This window comes from Sorex fumeus, unplaced genomic scaffold (assembly GCF_029834395.1).
Source record: "Sorex fumeus unplaced genomic scaffold, SorFum_2.1 ptg000098l, whole genome shotgun sequence".
Lineage (NCBI taxonomy): Eukaryota > Metazoa > Chordata > Mammalia > Eulipotyphla > Soricidae > Sorex > Sorex fumeus.
This window is the reverse complement of record NW_026606155.1, coordinates 4,280,723-4,308,136: the sequence shown is the minus strand read 5'-3', so window position 1 is coordinate 4,308,136 and position 27,414 is coordinate 4,280,723. Positions and strand designations below refer to the sequence as shown.

At 59.8% G+C, this 27,414-nt stretch overlaps 1 protein-coding gene across 1 annotated transcript in view; it reads right to left on the bottom strand.

Annotated features, from left to right (window-relative positions):
* CCDC88C (coiled-coil domain containing 88C) overlaps positions 1–27,414 on the bottom strand; it is a 98,861-nt gene that overhangs the window by 7,028 nt on the left and 64,419 nt on the right. Inside the window, exons 13-26 of the mRNA XM_056133657.1 lie at positions 25,883–26,067; positions 24,067–24,204; positions 21,802–22,833; positions 19,343–19,461; positions 18,129–18,270; positions 17,153–17,275; positions 16,920–17,060; positions 14,706–14,983; positions 12,452–12,574; positions 10,399–10,585; positions 10,043–10,188; positions 8,143–8,232; positions 6,306–6,541; positions 1,342–1,530 (exon numbers count right to left, since the gene is read on the bottom strand). Of these exons, the coding sequence (XP_055989632.1) occupies positions 1,342–1,530; positions 6,306–6,541; positions 8,143–8,232; positions 10,043–10,188; positions 10,399–10,585; positions 12,452–12,574; positions 14,706–14,983; positions 16,920–17,060; positions 17,153–17,275; positions 18,129–18,270; positions 19,343–19,461; positions 21,802–22,833; positions 24,067–24,204; positions 25,883–26,067 (3,129 nt within the window). The remainder of the gene's footprint in view (positions 1–1,341; positions 1,531–6,305; positions 6,542–8,142; positions 8,233–10,042; positions 10,189–10,398; positions 10,586–12,451; positions 12,575–14,705; positions 14,984–16,919; positions 17,061–17,152; positions 17,276–18,128; positions 18,271–19,342; positions 19,462–21,801; positions 22,834–24,066; positions 24,205–25,882; positions 26,068–27,414) is intronic.

Sequence of the window (27,414 nt, the reverse complement as noted above, 5' to 3'; positions counted from 1 at the left end):
CCTGAGTGCATGAGCCAGGAGTAACCCTTGTGCACCGCCGGGTGTGACTCAAAAAGCAAAAAAAAAAAAAAAAAAAAACCCACGAGAGCACCAGGGCTTCTCCAAGGGCAGAGGGCAGAGATCCCTAAACACATCCCAGCATTAGACAGGAAAGCATGAAAGTACACATCTCAAGAGGGGAGATGCGGGTGACACATGTGCTCGGGTATGACATGTGCTTGGCAACGTGGGCATAAGCAGCACATGGGCTCGGGCAGCATCTGCGCTCTCTACCGCTTTGACTGGCCAGGTGCGGCCACTTCTGGTTCGAGGCTGTTCCCTGGCCCATTCCTCGGCCTGTTGGCAACGAACCCAGTCTGGTCCCTTCTTCCCTCTCTGTCTGCACATTTTTTTTTCCTTTTGGGTCACACCCAGTGAAGCTCAGGGGTTCCTCCTGGCTCTGTACTCAGGGATAACTCCTGGCGGTGGTCGGGGTACCCTATGGGATGCCAGGGATCGAACCTGGATCAGCTACATGTAAGGCAAATACCCTCCCTGCTGTGCCCCTGCCCCGTTCTGTTGTTGTTGTTTTCCGGCATTGTTCTTTCTTGGTAGAAACCTCATTTTGAAGCAATTGAGTTTCGAGGGTCCTGCCCTTTGGGAGAAGGACAGTGTGGCGTCCAGTTCGGGGGCCCCGCACATGCCCAAAGTGTGTCTGTGTGACGTCTCGCCCAGGCTGCTGGCCTTTTTCAGCTCTCTGGGTGCCACACGTGTTTCACAAATGACGGCAAGGGCGTTTGGGGCCGGGCATGACGTTGGGTGTAGACTCGCATGGTTGAGCTCTGTAGGGTCCCCGGTCACTGCACCTCCGGACCTGCCCCCCCACCCTCCCCCAATAAACAACCAAGCACAGAAACACCAGCCTCGTCGGGTGCAAGCCTGCCAGCCGGCCACCCTGTCCTGTCTCTGTCCTTGGGGCACTTGCACTGAAGCTAATCCGAGGTACCACCGTCTAGGGCCCACAAGGAGAGTGCGGGGCATTCCTGGACCAGCTGGGCCGCTGACCTTCCCCAGAGCCCCTGTCTCGTCCCCTCCAGAGGGCGGCCTGCATGGGGCTCCCGCTCTGGTTCTTGAGCCTTCTGGAACCTTCAGGTGCAGCCTGTTTCCATGGGCCGCGGCTTTCCTCCCCCAGCGCTTCGGGATGGGCAATACTGCCCACCCAGAGTCACAGGTGGGTGGCCCACACCGCGGCCCCAGCCTGAGTCTCTGGTGTTGGATTCTGTTCCTGGTTCCACTGAGGCCCCCTGGGAAGGACGAGAACCTCGGGCCCGTGGGCGGGGAGACCCCTGCTATCCCACTCACCTTTGTAGCGGCCTGGCTGCCAGGGTCCGGGGATGCAACCGGAGGGGGGTGAGGTGGTGGTGGAGGCAGGGCAGCTCCGAGAGCCAGGTCCCACGGGCCAGGTCCTCGTGGCCAGCTCGGTGGGGACCTCGGGGCGGTCAAGGCTGGCGCTGTGTGGGGAAGCCCGCTTGGGTTTGGGGTCTCCGGGGCCTGGGGCACAGAGAAAAGTCTTGAGACACGGGGCCAAGCCTGGGTGACCACACAGAGGCCAGGAAGCAGGGCAGCAAGGACACAGACCACAGAGACAAGGCCGGGCCAGGCCCTCCACCCGGGGGGCACCGGAGAGGCAGGCGGGTCCCTACCTCTGGTGATGCTGATGACGGCTGGGGACAGGGGCGGGGAGACTCGGAAGAGTTGGCAAGGCAAAGGTGCCCCCCGAGTCTGTCTCACACCAAAGGGGGAGACGCCCCACTGACCAAGGTCCTCCCTGACCTACTGGTACCCCACGGGCTTCGCTCACGGCTCTTGAGAAGCAACCAGCACCCTCACGACTCATTCTGAGGAGCTCGACCTGGCCTGCGGGGGAATCTACCTCATATTTTCTTTCTTTTTTTTTTGCTTTTTGGGTCATACCTGGTGATGCTCAGGGTTTCCTCCTGGCTCTGCACTCAGGAATTACTCCTGGCGGTGCTCGGGGGACCCTATGGGATGCTGGGGATCGAACCCGGGTCGGCCGCGTGCAAGGCAAACACCCTACCCACTGTGCTATCACTCCAACCCTTGTACCTCATGCTTTGCTGCCTCTGAGCTTCCTTCCGGGAGCTCCCACAGCTACAGGATGAGACAAAAGCTTAGACGTGAGGACGCAGAGCCAGGGCTGGCCCCCGCCACGACGGCTGGGGGCAGAAGTGCTCCTGGTGACATCAGGGCACCCCGCGGGGGCCCGGGCAGGAGCCCGGGGTGCAGCTCGGGCCCCTCCAAGGCTCCTGGGGCGCCCGCATCTGCTCACGGGGGCTTTGCGGGATGGCCTGGGTGACAGCCTGGTCTGGCAGGAAGAGCTGCAGAGGCGTTGACAAAGGTGTGAGCTAGAAGCAGGCGAGCAGGGGCCAAGCCGACAAGGAGCAGGAGGCGGAAGCAGCGAGTCCCACAGCTTGCTGGCCGGAGGGGTGACACCAGGTCTGGGTGCCCGGGGCGGAGGCGGGAAGTGCCACTTGGGCATGTTTTTCTTTTTGGTTCGGAATCCACATCTGGCTCTATACCAGGGGCCACGCCTGGCTCTATACCAGGGGCCACGCCTGGCTCTGTGCCCAGGGGTCACTTTTGATGGTGTTCAGGGGCTTCGCCTGGTAGCGCCAGGAACTGAACCAGGGTCACGGCTACAGGCTACAGTAGCTACAGGCCAGGCTAGTGCCTTAACCTTAGCACTATCTCTCCGGCCCACCCTGGGCACTGTGACCGGCTGGGAACGCTGGTTCCAGAGCCAGCTCCAGAGGGCAACGCTGGGTTCTCTTCCAGGCGCCAACAGCCGTCTTGAAGTCAGCAAGGGGAGTTCTAGCGAAGGCCGGCTCTGTTCTTGGGGAAAGCGCACAGCGACACGATGGTTCGGTGACAATCATGCAGGGGAAGGAGAATGACAGAGACAGACCAACGGGCAGTAGCTAAAGGCCTCTACGGACGGTGGCTGCCCCGGGGCGGGCTCTGGGCCCTGGGCCCTGAGGGGAGGGGTCTCAGTGCGGTCACACAGCTATCTCATCCATCCCATCACTGGACACGCGTGAAGCGGGTCCTTCCAAACCCAGGACACCTCTGAAAAGGGCCTTGTCAGCCAAAGCCAACGACCAGGGACACTGACTGACGAGGCAGCAGGGAAGGACATGAGGTCTCGAGGCAGTGGCCTGCGAATCTGTCTCTGCAGACCGACCTCACGCCGACGGGGGCGGTGTATTTTAGAGAGCATAGCGACAGCTGGTCAGTTCTGCTGGACACACGGGCGGGGGCAGGAAGGGCGTCACACAAGCCTGCAGGCGCGAGGGCCGCGGGGCAACTCGTGGCCACTCAGACTTACTCAGTAGGGACATCCCGGCCCCAGGCCCCGTGTCCAGGGGAGCTGGGGCGGCCCCTAAAACTGCCTCGGAGGAACGATGCAGAGGGTGGGAGAGAGGCCGTCTTCTCGTTGGAACTCAGAATCCACGCCGGCCACTGGGGGGGTGCCTGGGCACTGGGGTCAGGAGGAGGGTCCGCTATGGGTCAGCTGGCCTTTGGGTACCGCACACGTCTGGTGTTTTTTTGTTTTTTTTTTTTGGTTTTGTTTATTTTTAAAGATGTATTTGTGGTTGATGGGTGAGTTTCGGAAATGGAGGTGGAGTCAGATGGAGATGTTGTGATGAGAGTTTTTTAGCGAAGGCAGAAATCAGAAGTGTCCGATTTCTGAGAAAGGGGGAGGCTCGTGAGGGGAGGGCGGGCCGTCAGAGGAGGACCAGAACCGCAGGCGTTTAGAGAGAGCCGGTGGGGGTGGGGGCGTTGCTGGTTTGTCTTTGTCTTTGCTTTTGCTCCTCAAAAAAGGACTGTTTTTGCGCAGATTGGCTAAATTGTTATCACCCGGATAACCCAGAGGAGGAAGGGGGGAAAAAAAAAAACAACATCACGTGAATGGAATGAACAGTGAACAACAAATGACTCTCAGTGACCCTCTGAGCTCAGCGGACTTAAGATTTTGGGATCCCTGCCCTGGAGATGGGCTGGTGACTCAGAGCCCAGCCAGGGACCCTCTGGGCTCTGGCTGGCTCAGTACATCCAAGGGGACCTTAGCACCAGGCTGGCCTTCCGTTCCCGGCACGCGAGGGGAGCCCCAGGCGGAGAGGCTGCATTCCCATCACCACAAACGCGATGTTCACGGAGCACCTGACTTCACCCTCATCCCCTTATAATTCCCCTCCTCCCACCCGAAGCACTCGGAATCCCTGAATGACGCCTGGTCGTGCCGAAGACCCGGGCCTGTGTCCTGTTCACTCACCGTCTTTCTGCGTGAGAAATGACTCAGTCACAGGGCAGGAAGTGCCGACAATAACAAAATCTTATTATTTTTTTTTTTTGCACCTGAGAACTTTCTTCATTTTGGGGGGTGGGGAGATGTTGGAGGGGACCCACCCACCTCCAGAGGAGCTCAGGGCTTGCTTACTCCTGGCAGTGCTCGATCACAGACGATGCTGGGGACTGAGCAGGGTTTGGGCAAGGCCAGCGAACGCCTGAGCCCATCCCCTCTCTGCCCCATAGGACCCTCCCCTGAGCCTCCTCCTGCATGTTCTCCACTCAATCTGACACTGCTTGGATTGAGAGGCTTGCTGGAGCCCACCATGAGCCTAACCTCACTCCTGACACGTGCTGGGGTGGGGCTGCGGGCAGGGGCGGGGACCACCTTTGCCCACTTCGGTGGCTGCTGGCCACTGGGTCGGTCACCGCTTCTTCCACAGCGCCACCTGGTGGTCAGCGCCCGCACGGCTGAATCAGGCAGGAAAAGTTTTTCAGGGGCTGCTGGGGGGGGGGGGGTCCCTCTCATGCGTTCTTCGCTCCCTCCCTCCTGCTCCCTCCTCACCTCTCCCCGCCACACCCCCACTCCTGGCCACCAGCATAAGGACAGTGACAGACAGATAGGACCTCGGAGACCCCTTTGCATTCTGCCATTTCCCTTGTTTGCAGCATGGAGGGCTGGACCCAGGGCGGTCACTCAGCCCCCGACCCTATTTCCTCCCACTTCTGTCTTTGGGCCACTGCGGGCAGTAGGGTGGCGGGATCACTCCTGAAAGGTGCCAGGGATGGAACTCAGCTGGGTGCCTGCCCTGCTCGGCTAAGCCTCTGGCCCACCATCTTCCTTTTGCGCTTGTTTCTGGGCTACTCCTGGCTCTGTGCTCGGGAGTCCCTCCTGGTGGAGCTGTACCTGGAGCCGAGGAGTGACCTGGGGCTGGCCACATTGACCCCTCGGGCCAGTTCTCCTGTGTATGCCAGGAAGAAGGCTCTAGGCAGGCTTGTTCTTCAAGCCCACGTTCTGGCCAGCTGGGCTCTGTGTTTCTCTGTACCTGTGCTGTCTTTCTGCTTTGGGCCACACCTGGCAATGCCCAGGGGTTACTCCTGGCTCTGCACTCAGGAATCACTCCTGGCAGTGCTTGGGGGGGACTCATGGGATGCCAGGGATTGAACCCAGGTTGGCCGTTACGTGTAAGGAAAACTCCTTACGCACTGTATACTATTGCTCTGGCCCTTGCCCTGTGTTCTCTCTTGAACCCACATTTCCCCTCTTTTCTCTTTTTTTAAAAAAATTCTTTATTTTTTTGTTTTGTTTTGCTTTTCTGGGTCACACCCCTTGATGCTCACTCGGGTTCCTCCTGGCTCTGCACTCAGGAATTACTCCTGGTGGTGCTTGGGGGACCACATAGGATGCTGGGAATTGAACCCGGGTCGGCCATGTGCAAGGCAAACTCCCTACCCGCTGTGCTATCGCTCCGGCCCCCCTCTCATCTCTTTCTAACCAAGTTTCATTTGATAAAAAAAACTCCCTTAATTCACTAAAAAAAAAAAAAAAAGAAAGAAAAGAAAAGGTCTATGCCAATCAGCTGGCAGCATCCCCGAGGGGACTTCAGGGCTAAATAGCCGAACAAGGTGACCAGGCAGAGGGTCCACTGACAGACAGTCTCCGGAAGAAGGGGCCCGCAGACCTCAAGAAGAGGCTGCGGGGAAGCGTCCCCTCTCAGACCCAGACAAGGACCCCAGGAGTGCCAATGAGGGGTCACTGGGGGTCTGTGCCTCCCAGGAACCCCCACACGCACTGTGCGGGCTTGTCTCTGGCCCTGCGTGGACTCGGGGTCCATGTCATGTGATGAGGGGCGTGCCTCACCAAAGGCCCAATGATGAGGGGGTCTCACAGCCCGGCAGCCGAGACCCTGCACGCGGCACCCCTCACCCCTGGCGACGTGAGACCACCCCACACCTACCTTTCCACATCGCCCTGTTCTGGGGGTTTCGTTCTTCGGCGCAGTTCGGGCTAGTGGGGCTCTCAGCGGTCTCCAGCTGTGCCCTGGGCGACTGAGGGCCACACGGGGAGGTGAGGTCGGGGGACTCCAGTGGACAGGGGGTGCTGTCGGAGGGCGGCTTGGCTCGCTCCCTCCCCCCTTCCTTCTTTGGTTTGATGAGCTTGACTAAGGCTTTGGCCCCGATCCAGTGGTTCTTCCTGGTGAGAAATGCAGGTTTGGTAGGACGCACGGGTCACCCTCACACCCCACACCCTACACCACTGCCGGTCACTGAGCTGGGAACTTTCTTTTGGAGTGGGGCTTGGTGTTTGGGGGAGTCACACCTGCTCAGGGGACCCAACGGGATGCTGGGGATTGAACGCAGGTTAGCCCGGGCCCCAGCTGGGAAGTCAGGGGCCCCCGAGTTCAAGGCACCTGCACTATCACCATCGCCACGTGGAGCCCAAGAGAAGAAATGGAACAGGCTGAAGCACATGCCATGCTGTGGCCCGATTCCACGGGAGCTGCACTGGGAACACATAATCTTGCGCGCCAGCCCCCAAGGCTGGGTGATGTGTGGGACATGTGGGGGGGGTGTGGGAGAAGCTCCCCTCTCCTGGGTCTGTCAGTCTAAGCGACGTGATAGAAACATGGTCACAACTACCCTCCTTGTCTGCTGATACTCAGCAACGGTGCAACAGGCTGGCCCCAGCATAGAGGCACGAGGGCGCTGGGGTGAGGGCTTAGGGGCTCAGAGCAGCCTGCAAGCGGGAGGCCCCGAGTCTGGGCCCTCCATGCCATCCACAACAAAGTCCCACAAAAGGGAAAGGGGGGGTTCCTATGAGGCTGTTCTGGGGTCCAGTGGGTACAGAGAAGTGTTGTGAGGACTGAAGGCTCCCGAAGACTTCTCTTTGGACATGTGTTTGGTTTGGGGCCACACCTGGTGGGGAAGGGGTTATGGGGAAGGTCCCTCCAGCCGAGAGAAGCCCCTGAAACCCAACTCACTTTTTGCTTATTTTTCTTTTGCTTTTTGGATCATGCCTTTTTGGACACTCAGCTCCCGGGAGAGAACAAGGCAGAGTCTCCTACCCTGTGCCTGACTGTCTCCACCAGGGCCCAACAGCTGAAGACCTCCGGGGCCCAGCCAAGGCCATGCTGGGACCACTCTCCACACACTTGGATGAGCCTCATGCATAAAAGAACTGGCAGAGGAACCCAGGTGTGTGGGACCCGGGGCTGAGATCTCCAAGCCTGCACGGTTTGGGACTGGACCTGCCAGTAACTAGACAGTTACACCCACCAACTGCCGTGTAACTCCAACAACGGCCAGGATCCAGAGATTATCACACTCAGCTCCCGGAAGCGCGCAGCCGCATTTGCGGCCGCATGACATCTTATCATCTCATTCCTACTTTGGACAAACTGGCAGGCTACCAAACGTAACCTGCCCACACGGCAGAGTCTGGCAAACTCCCTGTGGTATACCCAATGTGCCAAATACCAGTAACAATGATGGGTCTCATTCTCCTAACCCTGAAAAAGCCTTGAATATGGCACTTTAAAAAAAAAATCTCAGGGCTAGGACGAAGAAGACGTTACTGGCACCTGCTTGAGGCAATCGGCGAACAACAGGGTGGTCGTGATCGTGATCGTGATCATGCCTGGCATCGCTCAGGGGTGAACTCCTGGCTTTGCACTCAGGAATTACTCCTAGTGCTGCTTGAGGGACCCTAAGGGATACTGGGAATCGAACCCGGGTTGACCACATGCAAGGCAAACGCCCTCCCTGCTGTATTATCGCTCCGGTCCCCCGACTCACTTCTTTGGAGAGGGGTCGTAGAACTTGTACTGATCCATGATTTTTTCTTCCAGCTTTTCCTTGTGTCTCCGTAAGGCGTTGAGTTTGTCTCTGCACAGGGAAGAGAGAAATGACTGACCCGAGAGCGAGGGAGGGGAGACGCAAGTGGGAGCATCATGCAGAGGTGGGGGTCCCCAGACACAGGTCGGGGCGGGCAGGGGTCTGCCCTGCAGAGGTAAGGACAGGCAACAAGGCTATTGAGGGTGCCAGGGGGTGCGATCACCCAGGACCCACTGGAGGTCGTTTCCAATGACCCTTCCAAGACAGAGTGCTGTTGGCAGGACTCCTGGTTTGCATGCAACTGACCCGGGTTCAATCCCCACCACTCTTAAAGGTCCCCTGAGCCCTGCCAGGAGTGATCTGTAAGCACAGTCAGACAGAAGCCCTGAGCACCGCGGGATGGCCCAAATACCAAGAAAAAAACCCCAAAAACAAAATGCAAAAACGCAAGAGTGGGGGTGGGGGTTGGGTGTGTGTGTCTGGGGCCAGGAGGTGGGGAGGGGCCTGCAGGAATGAGCCCAGCCCGGGGGTGACTGCTGGGTCCCCCCCCCACCGCCGTCAGAACCCCCGTAGCTCTGGATTTCTAAATGGCAGGAACCTGGTCGGGCTTCTGAGCCCCCTGCAAGGTCTGGGGGCTGCCCCTCCTCTTCTTTGGGGTGGGCACTAGGGTGTGAGGTTTGCTCTCTGCGGCTGCCATCGATCCTGCCAGTCCAGAGTCCGACCACCCGCAGGGTCTCCACAATCTGGAGCCCCCCCTCCCCCCCACCTCAGTGGGCAGCTCTGGTGCCTCTGATCTGAGGCTGTGAGGTCCTGCCCAGCAGGGGGCGCCCCCAGGCTCTGATGCCAAAGGGGGTCCATCACAGACATTGAAGCCCTGTCACCCTGGTTCCCAGCACCCCCATCAGCGACACGGAGTGTGTCCTCGGCTGTGCGGCCCTGAGTGCTGGAGAACTTACAGTCCCACGTCAACTCTGGGGGCTTCGGCCCTATTCCAGCCGGCCCCCAGGCAGGGCTCCTGCTCTGACCCCACCGTGGACCTGCATCTCACTTGGGGGTCTCCAGGCACTGCCAGCATCCAGGGGCAGTGGGTGGGCACCTTCAAGGCGCAGCAGGGCAATCTCGAAGGAACAACCAACACGGCACAGGGTCCCTGGGACCCTCCCACCAGAGCACAGTGGGGTGCAACCTGCCTGTGGTACTTGCTCGGAGCACTGTCCCTCGGGGACTCCTCCCCTGGACCTATTGGAACACTGTCCCTTGGGGACCTAGAATCCTGCCCTGATGCTCACTTGAGCACTACACGTCTGGGACATGGAGTCCTCCCCTGCACCTGGTGCTGGTGTGGGCGGGGCCAGGAGGAGCTGGTGCTGATGTGGGCGGGGTCAGCAAGAATGGGAATGGTGTGGGCGGGGCCAGTGCTGCTGGTGGGGGGCCAGGGGTGGAGCCAGCAGGAGCCAGTGCTGACGGGGGCGGGGCTGGGAGGAGCTGGTGCTGGTGGGGGCGGGGCCGGTGGTGATGTGGGCGGAGCCAGCAAGGATGGAAATGATGTGAGCGCGGGGTCAGCACTGGGGGTGGGGCAGGGGCGGAGCCAGCAGGAGCTGGTGCTGACGGGGGCGGGGCTGGGAGGAGCTGGTGGCGATGTGGGCGGGGTCAGCAAGGATGGAAATGTCTGGGCGGGGCCAGCACTGGTGGTTGGTGGGCCAGGGGCGGAACCAGCAGGAGCTGGTGCTGCCGGGGGCGGGGCTGGGAGGAGCTGGCGCTGATGTGGGCGGGGCCAAGGGCTGCCGGGGACGGGGTCAGCAAGGTTGAGAATGGTATGGGATGGCCAGCAGGGCTGGCACCTTGCCAGCCACAGCCTTACATGTACTGCTTCTGCTCCTCGTGGTACTGCTCCTTGCTCTCCAGGTTCTGCTCCAGAAGCATCTGGTTCTGCTGGGTCAGCAGCTGGATCTGGCCCAGGAGGTGTTGGTTCTCCTCTTCCAAGTTCCCTTTGAGCCGGGCGAGCAGCTACAAGACAGACCACCCATAGGTGCTCAGTCACCGGGATGCGATGCTGAAACCCCTCTTCCCTCCGTTTCCATGTACCCCCTGGACCCTGCACCACAAGCAAAGGCCATGGGTGGGCAGGGGGCTCCAGGCAGGGCACAGCCGTCCACATGGGAGGCCACATGCCGGAACTCCAGCACCCTGAGCGGCCACTCTGGGGCTAGGTGGCACCTCGCGGTGGGTGTCCAACTTGGTCAGGGAGAGGTCCATGCTCTGGTGCTGCTCCTTGAGCTGGTCGAAGCGTGCCTGCCAGCGGTTCAGCTCCAGCTGCGACGTGTTCAGGGCCGTCTTGAGCTCCTTGGTGTGCACCCGCAGCTCCTCATGCTCCCCCTGCAGCTGCTGGTGCAGGCAAGTGACCCTGGGGCAGGGAGGGGGGACACGAGGCACAGGGGCTAGAGAGGGGGTCCACGGAGCAACCAGCGGCCACACCGCCATCCTGTTTGGAGTCTGCATCTGGCGGTGCTCAGGCACCACTCCTGGTGGAGCGCGGGGGACCCTCTGGGGTGTCAGGAATCAAACCCGAGCCAGCTGTTTGCCAGGGGAGCACCTAACCCTTATGCTGTCTCTCTGGCTGCACCGTCACTTTTCTGAGCCTTGGGAAGAAATCGAGGGGGTGTGACTCAATCAGAGGCTTTCAGACGAGGACCCCAGACTTTGGAGGGGGCATTTCTGGTGCCCCCATGTTGGACTGAGCAGCTCAGATGCCCGTGTCAGCAGAGGCGCACCAAGAGGGTGCCTGACACAGACTTGGGTCCATCTGCAGCCCTGGGGGAAAAAAAACTTTTTTTTTTTCCTTTTTGGGTCACAGCGATGCTCAGGGGTTACTCCTGGCTCTGCATTCAGAATTACTCCTGGCAGTGCTGGGAGAACCATATGGGATGCTGGGAATCGAACCTGGGTTGGCTGCATGCAAGGCAAATGCCCTACCCGATGTACTATCACTCCAACCCTGGGGGAAAAAAAACTTATTCGAAAATATAGAACCAGAACTTTTTTTTTTTTTTGCTTTTTGGGTCACACCCAGAGATGCTCAGGGGTTACTCCTGGCTCATGCACTCAGGAATTGCTCTTGGCGGTGCTCAGGGGACCATATGGGGTGCTGGGAATTGAACCTGTGTCAGCCATGTTGACTGCATGCAAGGCAAACGCCCCACCCGCTGTGCTATCGCTCTAGCCCCAACCAGAACTTTCTGTATGTGTAAAATCCTAGAACTCTTCCCAGCTTTCTTTCCAAGACCTTTTTGTTTGTTTGTTTTTGGGCCACATCCAGTAATGCTCAGGGGTTACTCCTGGCTCTGCACTCAGATATTACTCCTGGTGGTGCTCAGGGGAACCTTATGGGATGCCGGGGATTGAACCTGGGTGGACCTGTGCAAAGCAAACAAACGTCCTACCTGCTGTGCTATCTAACCCTGACCAAGCCCCTTTCTGATTTCCCCTCCTGATGTCAGTGTGAAGTGTCATGTGTGGTGTATGTGTGTGTCTGGTGTGTGTGGTGTGTTTGTGAGGGTGTGTCTGGTGTTGTGTGTGGTGTGTATGTGAGTGTGTATGTGTCTGGTGTGAGTGTGTGTGGTGTGTGTGTGGTTATGTGAGTGTCCGGTGTGTGTGTGTGGTGTATATGAGTGTGTGTATGTGGTGTATGTATGAGTGTCTGGTGTGTGTGTGGTGTATGTGTGTGTGTGTGTGTGTGTGTGGTATATAGGTGGTGTATGTGTGAGTGTCTGGTGTGTGTGTGGTGTATGTGAGTGTGTGTGTCTGGTGTGTGAGTACATGTCTGGTGTGTGGTATATGTGTGTCTGGTATGTAGGTGGTGTATGTATGAGTGTCTGCTGTGTGTGTGGTATATGTGTGTGTGTCTGGTGTGTGAGTGCGTGTGTGAATATGTGCGTGGTGTATGTGCGTGCGTGTGTGGTGTATGTGAGTGAGTATGTGTATGGTGTGTGTATGTGTGTGAGCCTGGTGTGTGTTTGTGTGGCCATGTCTGTTGTATGTGTGGCGTATGTGTGAGTGTGTGCGTGCACACACACACTGGGGTGACAGTGGCCCCTGTGGCTGCCCCAGGGAGGGCAGGGCTGTGTGGAAGATGCAGGGGACCCGGTCAGGCTGTCCCCCGCCCTGTCTCCCTGCCTGACACAATCCCGGAACCCGACGCACTGACTCTGGCCCGGCCCGCCTGGCCCTCCCAGCCCCAAGCCCGCCCCAAGCCCGCCCCAGGCGCACTCACCGGTCCAGCTCTGCCTGCAGCCTCTGCTTCTCGCTGGCGGTGGCCGCGCTGCTCTGCTGCTCCCGCTGCAGTGCAGCCTCCAGCTCCTCCAGCCGGGCCTCGTGCTTCAGGGCCGCCCCGTGCCTGGGGGACACAGGGGGGCCATGGGGGTGCCCGGCCGAGCTGTGGGGGCTAGGTCAGGGAGTGGACACCTGAAGCCCCCACCCACGGGGCTTAGGGGGACCTTTCGGCTTCCTGCAGAGCAGCTCTGCCTCCATCTCCCCGCCCGTCCCGAGGGGCTCCTCGTTTCCAGGGGGTCCCTGAGCCCAAACGGGAAAGGAACGACAGAGGGAACATCCGGATGCCAGGCAGAGACCCTGAGCCCTCCTGCCTGGACAGAGGCCCCAGGGCCCAGGCAGCCCCCCATAATCCACCTCTTCGAGCCTTGAACTTTAAAAAAAATTTTTGTGTTTTTTTTTTTTGGCGTCACACCTGGTGATGCACAGGGGTTACTCCTGGCTCTGCATTCAGGAGTTACACCTGCTGGTGCTCAGGGGACCATATGGGATGCTGGGAATCGAACCCGGGTTGGCCGCGTGCAAGGCAAACGCCCTACCCGCTGTGCTATCTCTCCAGCCCCCTCCATTCCCTCTCTCTCTCTCTCTCTCTCTCTCTCTCTCTCTCTCTCTCTCTCTCTCTCTCTCTCTCTCTCTCTCTCTCTCTCTCTCTCCCCCTCCCTCCCTCCCTCCCTCCCTCCCTCCTCTTTCTTCTCTCTCTTCTCTCATTTTCTTTCTCCAGCCCCTCAATCCTCTCTCTTAATGGGGTTGTTGTTGGGGGGGGATTATACCCAGAGGTGTTGGGGGTCACTCCCGCCAGTGCCTAGGGGACCACACAGCAGCAATAGGGATAGCGCTGGGGGCCTCACACACTTGTCCTCCAGCCCTCGGAGCTGAGCCCCTGGCCTCAGTTTCCTCACCCCTGAGCTGCCAGGCTGCATCAGGGAGGGCAGAGGCCTGAAGTACCCCCAGGTTCAGCCGTGTGCATGGATGGCTTAGGAGGACCCCCGATTCAAAGCTGAGAGACTGCTCCCCCACCTTGGTACCCCTCCTCAAACCAGGCCGTCACACATGGGCCATGACTGAGGGGCCGGGCAGGTGCTCAGGGCCCAGCATCGGCGGGTACAGGTGTGTGTATGTCTATGTCTGACCCCAAGTGTCCCTGCATCTGTGGGTGTGCCTGACCCCGAGTGTGTATCTGTGTGTATCTGACCGGGAGTGTGTGTCTGTGTATGTGTGCCTGAACCCAAGTGTGTATCTGTGTGTATCTGACCAGGAGTGTGTGTCTGTGTATGTGTGTGTGTGTGCCTGACCCTGAGTGTCTGTGCGTCCATGTGTGTCTCTGACTCTGAGTTCCCCTTGTCCCTGTCTGTGCCTGACCCCCGTGTCCCTGTGTCCTTGTGTGTACCTGACCACATCTTTGTGTGTCCTTGACCTGTGTCCTCATGTCCCTGTGTGTGCCTGACCGCGTCCCTGTGTGTGCCTGGCCCGTAACCCCGTGTCCCTGCGTGTGCCTGGCCTGTATCCCCATGTCCCGTGTGTGCCTGACCCATGTTACCGCGTCCCTGTGTGTACCTGACCTGTGTCCCTGTGTATGCCTAGCCCGTGACCCCGTGTCCCTCTGTGTGCCTGTGTCCCTGTGTGTGCCTGACTCATGTCCCCGCGTCCCTGTGTGTACCTGACCACATCTCTGTGTGTCCCTTACCTGTGTCCCCACATCCCTGTGCGTGCCTGGCCTGTGTCCCCATGCCCCTGTGTGTGCCTGACCGCATCCCTGTGTGTGCCTGACCCATGTTTCCATGTCCCTGTGTGTGCCTGACTGCATCCCTGTGTGTGCCTGACTCATGTTCCCGTGTCCCTGTGTGTACCTGACCTGTGTCCCTGTGTATGCCCAGCCCGTGACCCCATGTCCCTGTGTGTGCCTGGCCCGTATCCCCGGGTCCCTGTGTGTGCTTGTGTCCCTGTGTGTGCCTGACTCGTGTCCCTATGTGTGCCTGACTCATGTCCCCATGTCCCTGTGTGTACCTGACCACATCTTTGTGTGTCCCTTACCTGTGTCCTCACATCCCTGTGTGTGCCTGGCCTGTGTCCCCATGCCCCTGTGTGTGCCTGACCACATCTCTGTGTGTGCCTGGCCCGTGACCCCGTGTCCCTATGTGTACCTGACCCATGTTCCCGCAGCCCTGTGTGTGCCCGGCCCGCGTCCCCCGGGCACGCACCTGTCCTGCAGCTCCCTGTGCTCCAGCTCCAGGCTGCGGTGCAGCGCCTTGAGGCAGCTGTGCTGGCGGATGAGCGCCTCGTACTCGGCCGACTGGCGCTCGTGCAGGGCGCCCAGGTGCTCGTGGTCCTGCTGCAGTGCCTCGTGGGCGGCCGCCAGGCGCTCCTGCTGCCTCTGCTCGGCCTCCGCCTGCGTCTCCTTGGCCGCCTGCTGGCTCTGCAGCAGCGCGTACTGGGCGGCCAGCGCGGCGCTCTGCGAGCTCAGGGTGGAATTCTCCACCTGCGGGGGCGGGGGGGCGTGGCCTCAGGGGGGCGGGCTAGGGACCCCCGCGGGAGCCGACCAGCAGCTCCAATGCAGACCCAGAGAGGTGCTCCCCGACGGTCAGGGTGGCGGGCCCGCCCTCTCCTTTGGAAGCGCCGCCTGTCCCCTGGGGCTCACACCCCCCTGCTAGGGGCACCAGGCCACACGGGGACTGAGCGAAGTCACCGCACATAAGGGCCGCCCCTCCTGCACCACCTCCCCGGCTCCGACTTTCATTCGTACGTTTCCGGGGCCAAACTGGGCAGTGCCCGGGATCACACCCAGCGCTGAGCCTGATCCTGCTCCTGGGACCGTGCAGTGCCAGGCACTGGGTTCCACCCTCCAAGCACCTCCCCAAGTCCCTCCGACCACTTCTCTTCTGTTTGCTCTGGGGCTACACACGGTGGTGCTCAGGGTGTACTCCTGGTTCTGTGCTCAGCTCTGGTGGGAAGGGCTGGGAAGGGCCATACAGGGTGCTGGGGATCGAACCCAGGTTGGCCACAGCAAAGCAAGCACCCTACCTGCTGTACTCTCTCTCCAGTCCCATCCTCTGACTACTTTTTATTTGATTTGATTTTTTTTTTGCAGTGGGGTCGGAGCAGGGGGTGGTGTCATACCCGGTGGTGTTCATGGCTTCCTCGTGGCTCTGTGCTCAGGGACCCGATGGGATGCTCCACTGTGCTCTCTCTCCAGCCCTATGCCCGGCTTCTACAAACCCACTTTCTCTTGTTGTGGCTGGGCCATGCCCAGCAGTGCTGCAGGCTGATCTCCTATCTACGAAACCGTGTGTGGTGCGGGGGATTGAACCTCGATGGCCGTGTGCAAGGCAAGTGTCCTGCCTGCTGTACTATCGCCCTGGCCCCCAAAACCTACTTTTTAAATGAGAGGGGGAAAAATAAATCAGAAAAATCAGAAAGGAGGGGAGAGAGCTTCTGGAACACTCTAGCAACCCACCTGACCTGCTTGATGTCCACAAACTGTCCACCCACGATGACCTGACATTACATTCCTCCATGCCCATCCTGGGCTTAGCATCGACCCAAAATCATCACAACAGAAACCGCCAGGGGTGAATGCCCCCTTCCTTCTGCCTTCCTTCCTTCCTCCTTCGGTTTTTGGGCCATCTATTGAGGGGGGTTTGAGGATTGAACCATGTGGTTCCCAGGGATCAAACCTGAGGATCTATTGCTGGTTCAGTCCCTGAGTACTGGTCCTCCAGATCACTCCCACTCCTTCCTTCCTTCCTTCCTTCCTTCCTCTTTTTGGGTCACACCCGGCAATGCTCAGGGGTTACTCCTGGCTCTTGCACTCAGGAATCATTCCTGGTGGTGCTTGGGGGACCGTATAGGATGCTGGGAATTGAACCTGGATCATCCATTGGCAAGGCAAACGCCCTACCCACTGTGCTATCGCTCCAGCCCCTCCCACTGTGGTTTCTTTCTTTCTTTTTATTTTTCATTTTGGATCACTCTCAGCGATGCTCAGAGATTACTCCTGGCTCTGCTCTCAGAAATCACTCCTGACGGTGCTCAGGGGACCATATGGGATGCTGGGAATTGAACCTGGGTCGGCGGCGTGCAAGGCAAACGCCCTACCTGCTGTGCTATCGCTCCAGCCCCTCATACTGATTTCTCAAGGAACAGACTTTAGTAACATAGTAACAGTAACAGAGAAACACAGGCTCGGCCCTCTCCCCCCTGCCATGACCCCAAGGCTAGGAAGTGCTATTTACAGAGACTCTCACTCTCTCTGTGCTCAGGAAGGAACGCCAGGGCTGGGGGGCTGGGCGGTGCCAGGGGCTTGTGAGTCGCTGGCCTGCCAGGTGACTGACCCACTGGGGTCCCCTGGCCCGGAGCGCGGAGCCTGGAGCCGGGTCGCGAGCACTGCCGGGCGAGCGCGAGCGCCGGCTGCCTACCTGCAGCTGCGCCGTCTGCGTCTGCAACGCCGCGTTGTGCTCCTGCAGCGCCCGCATCTGCGCGTTCAGCACCGCGCCCTGCGCCTCCCGCTGCTGCGCCTGCTCCTTCAGCAGCTGCTTCTCCGCCTGCAGGGCCGCGTTCTGGGGGGCGGGAGGCGGGGCCCCTCAGCTCCGGGTCGGGGGGGACCCCCACGCCTCTCGCCCCGCCCTGCTCCGGCCTCCCAGGTGCTCACGCTGCGCTCCAGCTCAATGGCTCGATCCTTGACGCGCAGCAGCTCCATGGTGGCCTCCTGGTGCGCGGCCGCCACCGCACCCTCCTGCCAGTGCTGTCGCAGCAGTTGGCACTCCTTGCGCACCTGCGGGTGGGCGGGCGGGGGGCACCTGAGCCGGCGTGGAGGGGGCGCTGCCTCCCCGGCACCCGCCCCTCTGTGTCCCGGCTAACACGGCAGCAAGGGCAGGGAACCCTGCGACCCGGAGAGCTGTGAGCGGGGACCCCGGGGGTCGAGTAGGGGGAGGGGCAGGCGCCTACCCAGCCTGCTGGGCTTCTGAGCTGGGGTACAGCCGACTGACCAGGTGGCAGGTGAAGGGAAGGGCTCACAGGTGACAGGGAAGATTGATGTGTGACAGGTGTCAGGGAACGGCTCAGGTAACAGGGAAGGTTCATAGGTGACAGGGAAGGGTTCAGAAGTAACAGGGAAGGTTCACAAGTGACAGGTGACAGGGGAGGGCCCACAGGTGACCCTAAAGAATCCACAGGTGAGGGCTGCAGTGATAGTGAAGCCAAGTAGGGCGTTTGCCTTGCACACGGCCGACCCGGGTTCGATTCCCAGCATCCCATATGGTCCCCCAAGCTCTGCCAGGAGTAATTCCTGAGTGCAGAGCCAGGAGGAACCCCTGTGCATCGCTGGGTGTGACCCAGAAAGAAAAAAAAATAAAGAATTCACAGGTGACAGGTGACAGTTAAGGGCAAATGGATGTCAGGGAAGGCTAATGGGTGACAGGTAGGGCTGACAGATAACAGATGAGGCTAACAGGGGCCAGATGAGGTTGATGGGTGAAGACAGGTGGGTGACAGTTAAGAGCTGGCAGGTGCCAGGTGATGAGGGCTGACAGGTAACCCGAGAGGCTGACAAGTGACGGATGAGAGTTGACAGGTGCCAGGTGAGGGTGACGGATCCAGCTGCGGCTGATAGGCAGGCCCCCACTCACCGCCTGCAGCTCGCTCTCGAGCTGCTGGTTCAGGCTGACCTTCTCCTCCACCTGGGCCTCGAGGGACACGATCTTCTCCTCTCTCCTGGCCAGTGAGCTGTTCACTGCCGACTCGTTCTGGACATCCAGAGCCTGGCAGTTCCTGGAGAAACCCAACACCCGACACCTTCAAATCTAGGGCCACCGCTTGGTGGTGTCCCCGCCGTGGACAGGCCCTGAGAATCCCAGGGCATGGCCAGGCGAGCCCAGTGCGACCTACGCGCAGTTAGCATCTTCTGCCAGGTGCCAAAGATGCTGCCCACCAGGCAGGTGTGTCCCGAGTTGAGGCGGGAGGCGAGGGGGGGTGCTCCCCAGGAAAAACTAACCCCCCTCAGTCACTGCAGGTAAAGGCCGGGATCATGATCTCCCTCCCCTGTGGGTGGGCTGGGCATCAGGGCACTTTCTGCTCTGCACCAGGGGCTCCTCCCAGCCCATTGCTGGTTCAGTGGTGTCCAGGGGACGGGGTGGCACGGGGGCTGAACACAGACTCCTGCATGCAAAGCCCCTTGAGCCGTCTCCCAGCCCCAGGCAGCAAACACGGTACAAAAGGGCGAGTCCATCCCGGTGACACCACACAGTGACACCCAACGAACATGAGACGTCAGACCCGACTCGTGTTAATTAAGGAACTCAACTGCATGCTGAGGGTGCACATTAGCACCCATGGGTTAAAACTGCCTACAAATGGGGCCAGAGCGATAGCACAGTGGGGAGGGTGCTTGTCTTGCATGCAGCCGATCTGGGTTCGATTCCCAGCATCCCGAATGGTCCCTGAGCACCGCCAGGAGTGATTCCTGAGCGCAGAGCCAGGAGTGACCCCTGAGCATCGTGGGTGTGGTCCCCAAACCAGGAAAATCAAATCAAATCAAACTGCTCTACAAAGCCCATCTACAGGGCCAGAGCAACAGTCCAGCAGGGAGGGCGTGGGCCTTGCATGTGGCTGACCCGGGTTCGATCCCCGGCATCCCCCATGGTCCCCTGAGCACTGCCAGGAGTAATTCCTGAGTGCAGAGCGAGAAGTAACCCCTGAGCATCACCGGTGTGACCCCCCCCCCAAAAAAAAACAAAAATAGAACAGACAAACAAAAGAGAGTGATCTACTTAAAAAAAAAAAAACACCCGAACCACCTAAGAGGCTGTGAGCAACAGACCACGGGACATTGGGGTGTGCTCACGTGTCGCGCTGCGCCCACTTCTCCCTGGCGCTGCCCTGGCCCGACTTCTCCAGCTCCTGGATCAGCTTGTCCAGCTCACCGCTCAACTGCTGACTGCGCAACTTCTCCTGCACCAGGTCCTGTGAGGACAGCGAGGGGCGCGGGGTGAGCAGGTGGGGGCGGGGGGCACAGACCCTGCCCCTGGGAGAGCTGTCTGGACCTAGTGTCGGGGCTGCCTGTGAGGCCACAGAGGAGGGGGGGGGGGTGACGGCCCAGGGCAGGAACCACAGAGGCAGCCATGCTCCCCACCCCGAGGGCAGAGTAGGGTGCGCCACCCCGAGGCAGAGGGTCCTAGGGTCCCAGTGACCCCCCCCCCACCACAGCAACCTGGCAGCTCGGGGCTCAGCCCACCTCCCGCCAGCTCCCCACAGGTCCCAGTCAGAGAAACATCCTGACTCGGGGACCACTGCCGAGAGCACAGAGGCGGGGGAGGAGGGCGAGACCTGGGATGGGCGCGCTGGTCCCTCTCCCCTGCCGTGGGGAGCCTCAGAGTCTCAGCAGGACCCCTGCTCAGGGCCCACCCTCCCCCCAAGAGCCCCCAGGGTGGCCTGTCCAGTCACCCAGGGCAGAAGCCCAACCAGCGGCTACAGCGGGGAGGGTACTTGCCTAGCATGTGGACAACCCAGGTTGGACCCCTGACATCCTATATTTGGTCCTCCCAGGCAGGACTAAATTCCTGAGCATCGCCAGGAGTGGCCCCCAAAACAGAAACAAATAAAAAGCCCGTCCACGTGGGTCACTGCAGGCATCCCAAGCCATGTGAGCACTAAGCCCTTCTAACGTGGCAGCCGTCACTGTCACTGTCACTTTCCTCCCGTTATTCATCGATTTTCTCGAGAGGGCCCAGTTTAACGTCTCCATTGTTGTTACTGTGTTTGGCTTATCGAATACGTCACGGGGAGCTTGCCAGGCTTTGCCGTGTGGGCGAGATACTCTTGGTAGCTTGTCGGGCTCTCCGAGAGGGGTGGAGGAATCGAACTCCGGTGGGCCATGTTGGCCGCTTGCAAGGCAAAAACACCCTACCCGCTGTGCCCAACCCGCTCCAGCCCAACCGTGGCAGCTAGTCATGCCGAAACCCCGGGCACTCTGCAAGGAGGACCGGGACAAGCTCCGAGAGGTGCCCGTGTACACAACAGCAGGGAGCACAGGCCAGGGCCCCAGGCTGGCCACCTGCCCTCTTCCCGTAGCCCTGAAGCCTCCCTGAAAATCGGAAAACCGAAGAGAACAGAGGGGAAAAGAAAAAAGACAACCTAATGGGCATACGTGATGCCACCAGCCAACCCTCTACAGCCACCAGAAAACGTGACTCTGAGGCATGCTGGGTGCCATGAGCAGAGGTTGTGGTGTGAGAACAGAACCCGTGGGTGGCCAAGCAAGGGATGCGTCTGCCCGGGCACAGAACTGGACACACTCGCTTCAAGGCTCCCCCCTACACTGTGGCCTGGCAAGTCCCAGGGACACAAGGTGAAGAGTCCAGGGAGGACTGGATCGATAGTCCAGAGGGGAGGGCGTTTGCCTTGGACATGGCCGACCAGGGTTCGATTCCTGACATTCCATATGGTCTCCTGAGATCACCAGGAGCATTGCCAGGTGTGACCCAAAGAGTAAAAAAAAAAAAAAAAATGCTTGGAGTGCTCGCTCAGGGTGGGAGATGTGTGCTGGAAAGTAGACTACATGGACCGAACATGATGGCCACTTAGTACCCATATTGAGAACCATAACACCCAAAAGGAGAGAGAGAGAGAGTAAAAGGGAATGTGCCTGCCACAGAGGTGGGGGGAATGTGATGGGGGTAGTGGGAAGGACACTGGGAACATTGGTGGTGGAGAATGGGCACTGGTGGAGGGATGGGTGCTTGATCACTGTATGACTGAAACGTAATCACGAAAGTTGTAAGTCTGTAACTGTATCTCACGGTGATTCATTAAAAAAAAAATTTAAAAAATTTAAAAGTTCTATTAGAGAGGCTGGAGCAGTAGCACAGCAGGTAGGGAGTTTGCCTTGCACGTGGCCGATCCGGGTTCAATTCCCAGCATCCCATATGGTCCCCTGAACACTGCCAGGGGTAATTCCTGAGTGCAGAGCCAGGAGTAACCCCTGTGCATTGCCGGGTGTGACCCAAAAAGCAAAATATAATAAAATAAAATAAAAGTTACATTAGAAAACCCCCCCCAAAAAAAATAGGGGTTGGAGCGATAGCACAGCGGGTAGACCATCTGCCTTGCACAGGCCGACCCAGGTTCGATTCCCAGCATCCCATATGGTCCTCCGAGCACTGCCAGGAGTGATTTCTAAGTGCAGAGCCAGGAGTAACCCCTGTGCATCGCCGAGTGAGATCCCCCCCCCAAAATAAAAAAGACCCCCTGGGTGAGGCCGGGCCCCTGGGTGAGGCCGGGCTCCTGGGTGCCCCCAGCACTCACATCCCTCAGCGTGGCCAGCGTCCGGCTATGGACCGTGACCTGCTGGCTGAGGGTCCGGTTGTCCTGCTCCAGCTCCCGGAGCCTGTCGGCGGCGTCCCGGCAGCGGGCCAGCTCCTTGTCCAGCGCGCGGCAGTCCCGCTCGGCGGCGGACAGCTTGGCGGCGTTGTCGTCCAGCACGGCGTCCTTGAGCTCCACCTGCTGCCACAGCCGCCGGTTCTCCTTCTCCAGCAGCTTCTTGTCCTTCTCCAGCTGCGCCACCTCCTGCTCGAGCGCCAGGCGCTCGGCCCCGGCCCGCACCAGCTGCTGCTGCGCCGGCCGCAGCACCTGCGTCTCCACGTCCCGCTCGCGGAGCTGCCGCTCGAGCTCCTGCGCCCGGTGCGCGCCCGCGTCCAGGCCCTGCTGCAGCCGCAGGTTGTCGGCGCGGGCGTCCTCCAGGCTGCGCTGCAGGTGCTCGGCCTCGCGGCTGCGCGCCTTGAGCCGCTCCACGCTCTGCCGCAGCCCGTCGCGCTCCCGCACCAGCTCCTGGTTCTCCCGCTCCACGCGCGCCACCTGCGCGCCCGCGAAGCGCAGGCTCTCCACCATCTGCCGCAGCTCCGCGTTCTCGCCGTCCAGCTGCTTGTGGGCGCGCTCCAGCTCCTGCAGCTGCACCGACACGTTCTGCAGCGTGTCCAGGGACTTGCGCAGCTGCCGGTTCTCCAGCGCCAGGCCCCGGCTCTCGTGCTCCAGCGCGGCCGCCCGCTCCGAGGATGCGCGCAGGGAGCTCGCCTCGGTGGCCAGCGCCGCCTTCTCCGCCTCCAGCTGCCGCAGCTGCGTCTCCAGCGCGCCCGCCCGCTCGCCCTTCTCCTTCTCCTGTGCCAGCTCCTCCTGGAGCAGCTGCTTCTCGTCCTCCAGCCGCCCCAGCTGGTTGCGCGCCGCCAACAGTGCCTGCTGGAGGGCCTTGGCCTCCTTCTCTCCGTCCTGGGCCGCGGCCCCCTGGCGCATCGACCACACTGTCTGGTTGAGCTGGTCCTTTTCCTGCTCCAGGTCCTTGACCTGCGGGGGGGAGGGGGGGAACAGCGAGGAGGGGGGCGTGATGTGGATGATGGATGCGTGAGGCTGAGGTCCATGGTGGGTGGGTGGGCAGGGTTGGACACACTCACTCCAAGGCCGCCCCCCCCACACTGGCCTCAGGAGTCCCAGGGGCCAGGACTGGACATGTGAAGAGTCTAGGGAGGGCCTGAGTGGTGATTGATAGTCCAGCGGGGAGGGCGTTAGCCTTGCACGCAGCCCACCCAGGTTCGATCCCAGGCATCCCATATGGTCCCCCCTGAGTACCACCAGGAGTGGTCCCTGAGTGCAGAGCCTGTAGCCCCTGAACCAGGTGTGGGCCAAAGGGCCAAATAAATAAATAAGAAAACAAACAGAAACCTAAACTGGCTTTAAAGCCCGGGAAGGAACTCAGCACCCTGGGGTCACGTTCAGCAACGTGACCCCACAGCCTGCATGGGCTCCCCGTTGTCGGCCTATGCAGGACAGTCAGCGACCCTGCTACGGGCTCTCGCACCCTCGGCAAGTCCCTTGCTCCTTACTGGTGCTGTCAGAAAGCCTGGCAGCCCGATGGCCCCCAGTACCTCCCCCCCCCATAGTGCTCACAGAGCTCACACACTCCCCCTGCAGGGCACTGCTGCCTATGCAGGTGCTATGTTGCATGGAGGGGGGATGCAGGACAGACAGACACAGAGCCCCCAGGTGGCGGTCCCTATCGTGCAGTTCGAGCTCTGAGCACCAGCTTTTGGCCGGGTGTGTGTGTGTGTGGGGGGGGGGGGGGGTCTCGGGTCGGGTCTGGGACGCTGAATCCCTGTGGGGCCTGCAGTGCTCCCAGCCCCAGCCTGCAGGGTGAGAAGTCGGCTGCCTGGGGTCATGCAGCCCAGTGCACGGACCCTAGCACAGCACCCGGCAGAGGGTCAGAAGGGCTGCGGGGCCACGTGGTGACATGTGGGTGCTCGGAGAGAGGACAGCAGGGATCATGAGGGCTATCCCAGGGGTTCTGAGGGCTGTCCTGGGGGTCAGAGGGGCTGTCCTGAGGGTCATAGGGGCTGTCCCAGGGTTAGAGGGGCTATCCCGGGGGTCAGAGGGGCTGTCCTGGAGGTAATGGGGACTGTCCGGGATCATACGGGCTGTTTGGAGGATTGAGGGGCTGTTCCAGCGGTCATAGGGGCTGTCCCGGCCTCCAGCGTCCCCTCGGGGGCCTGAGCGACAGGTTTCCAGCGGTGCTCGGGATCCTACCTGCCGGGCCTGCTCGGCCCTCAGGGCCTCCAGGCCGCTCTGCAGCTGCTCCTTCTCCTTGATGAGCTCCTCGCTCAGCGTCTCCAGGTCCTGGTTGCTCTGCTTCTCCCTCTCCAGCTGGTTCTGCAGCTTCTCCACCTGCAGGCGGGGGCCCAGCACGGGGGCGTCAGGGTTGGGACCGGCCAGTGCTCCCAGGGGATGCTGAGTACCACTCAGCACTCATCTGGCCCCCGCGGGACCCCCGCTCCCCGCCACACCACGCACGTCCCTTGGCTGCTGGAGGTGCCACTGTCTCGTCCAAGGGTCCCAAGTGTGGGTATGGGACCGCCCTGGGGGTCAGGAGCAGGCTGGAGGGGGTGGGGCCCAACCGGGGATGGGGGAAATGTGTGAGCGGGACTCCTTGCAATTCGGTCACCACTGCTGCCCTTGTCCTCCCACTGCGCAGCCTGGCTGACCGCCGGGAGCACCCGGGGTGCATGTGGGGGCCTTCCCGTGTGTCATCATTACAAGAAAGTGGGGTGCGGCCACATAGGAAGCCTTTGATGTCAAGGCTCTGAACCCGTTTTCTGTGCTCTGGCCTTAATTCCGGCGCTGTGCTCGGGGATCTCACCAACCCAAAAGGCTGGAGAGAGAGAGAGCACAGTGGGTGGAGCACTTACTTTGCATGGGGCTGACCCTGGTTCAAGGGTCAGCACCACCCAGGGTCCCCCAAACACTGCTACAAAATGACCCCTGAGCGCAAAATCAGGAGTAAGCCCTGAGCACTGCAGGATGTGACCTTCAGCCAAAAGTAAACAACATCAACAACAAAAAAACCCAAGGTATAGCAGTGCCTGCTCTTTCCTGTGTGAGGTTTTTATAACAGTAACTGGGGGCCTGCGCGATAGGTCAGCAGGGAGGGCTGTAAGGTAAAGCTTCCACCTGGCCAATCCAGGTTCGATTCTCGGCATCCTATATGGAGACCCTCGAGCACGCCAGGAGTAACTTCTGAGTGCAGAGCCAGGAGTAAGCCCTGAGCACCGCTGGGTGTGACCCCAAACCAAAAAGAAGGGGCTGGAGCGATAGCACAGCGGGTAGGGCGTTTGCCTTGCATGTGGCCGACCTGGGTTCGATTCCCAGCATCCCATATGGTTCCCCTCGAGCACTGCCAGGAATAATTCCTGAGTGTATGAGCCAGGAGTAACCCCTGTACATCACCAGGTGTGACCCGAAAAGCAAAAACAACAACAACAAAAAAAAAGAATTCCAACAGTAATTGGGGATTGGAACAACAGCATAGCAAGTAAGGTGCTTGCCTTCCATACAATCAAGCCAGATTCAATCCCGGGTACCTCATATGGTCCCCCGGGGCCCTTTTAGGAGTGATCCCTGAGCACAGAGCCAGAAGTAAGCCCTGAGCACAGCTGGGTGTGGCCCAAACCACCACTCCCCACCCCCCCCCCAAAAAAAAACAAACCAAAAATTCACAAAGATAATGGCCAGAGAGATAGTACAGTGGGTAGGGTCTGCCTTGCACTGGGATTAGATCATGGTCCCCCTAGCCCCTTGAGGAGTGATGCCTGAGCCCAACGGGCTATGGCCCCCAAACACAAAACAATCAAAACTCAAACACAGCCGGTAGGGCATTTGCCTTGCACGCGGCCGACCCGGGTTCAATTCCCAGCATCCCATATGGTTCCCCCCGAGCACCGCCAGGTGTAACCCCCCCCAAAAAAAAATCAAACATGTAAGAAGTGATTTCCCTTTCCAGGGAACTCCCCCCCCCCAGAAGCGCTGCTGGGGGTGGGGGCGCCCTGAGCCTCCTCCCGGGTCCCACCTTCTTGCTGAGCTGCTGGTTGTCCTTCTCCAACTCCCCACACTTGAGGCCACTCTCCTCCAGGGCCAGTGCGGCGTCCCGCAGCCCCCGCACGGTGCTCTGAAGAGCCTGGTTCTCCTTCTCCAGCCTCAGGATGCGGCTGGACGCGCACTCGTTTAGCTCGAACACGAACGACTTCCTGGAGGCTGGGTGGGGGGCAGACTTAGGTCAGAGCTGGGGGCCCCCTGGTCCCCCACCAGCCCACCACCCCGGCTCGCAGGTGCTACCAGCACCACAATCACATCTGTAGGGTACCACCCCCCCAGCAAGGGGAGTTCACCCCCAACACCAGAGGAAAGCGGGTGAGGGTGAGTCTGGGCCAGAGCTGGAGGCCGCGGGTGGGTTCACAGAGACCCTGATCCGCCTGGACGGCGGAGGGGGCAGGAGGCAGCAGTTTCTCTGTGCCTGCTCTGGGAGGGGCCTGTCCAGCTTGAGAGAGGGTGGGATGCGGTAGGTGGTCAGCTAGTCATGTCTGCAGGGCCACAGCAGGACCTCTGTCCAGTTTGCCTAGTGTTCGTCATCCCCAGGAAAAGGGCGTCCAGAGATTCTGGTGTGTGATTTCCCAAGAAGTTTAAAATGAGGGGCTGGAGCGATAGTACAGTGGGTAGGGTGTTTGCCTTGCACACGGTCGGCCCGGGTTCGAGTCTCAGCATCCCATATGGTCTCCTGAGCACCGCCAGGAGTAATTCCCAAGTGCATGAGCCAGGAGTAACCCTTGTGCCCTGTGCATCACTGGGTGTGACCCAAAAAGCCAAAAAAAAAAAAAAAAGTTTCAAATGAATGAGAAATCCGATGTAAACTTCTTTAAAAAGAATTATACACACACACACACACACACACACACACATATATATATATGGAACCAGAATGATAGTACAGCACTTGTGTGCATCTGACTGACCCAGATTCCATCCCTGGCACCACAGAGGGTCCCCTGAGCCCCACCAGAATCACTCCTGAGTGCAGAGTCGGAGTAAGCTCTGAGTCAGACCGACAGCACAGCAGGAAGGGCATTTGCCTTGTACATGGTGAACTCAGGCTCAATCCCTGGCATCTCCCATAGTCCCCTGAGCACCTTCAGGAGGATTCCTGAGTGCAGGGCCAGGAATAATCCCTGAGCAACTGCAGGTGTGGTACAAACTCTCCCTTAAGAAAAAAAAAAAGGAATAAACTGAGAACCACCAGGTGTGCCCCCCCCCCGCAAAAAAAAAAAAATCAAAACTTGTAAGCAAGATGAAAATATAAGCAAAAGGGTTCGGAGCGATAGCACAGCGGGTAGGGCATTTGCCTAGCATGCAGCCAACCTGAGTTCAATTCCCGGTATCCCATATGGTCCCCCAAGCACCGCCAGGAATAATTCCTGAGTTCAGAGCCAGGGGTAACCACTGGGCATAACCCAAAAAGCAAAAAAAAAAAAAAAAAGAAAAGCCAAAATATAAAACAAAAAGAGTCATCTACTAATAATGGCCCACAGGCAAGTTCTGGGAGATGGC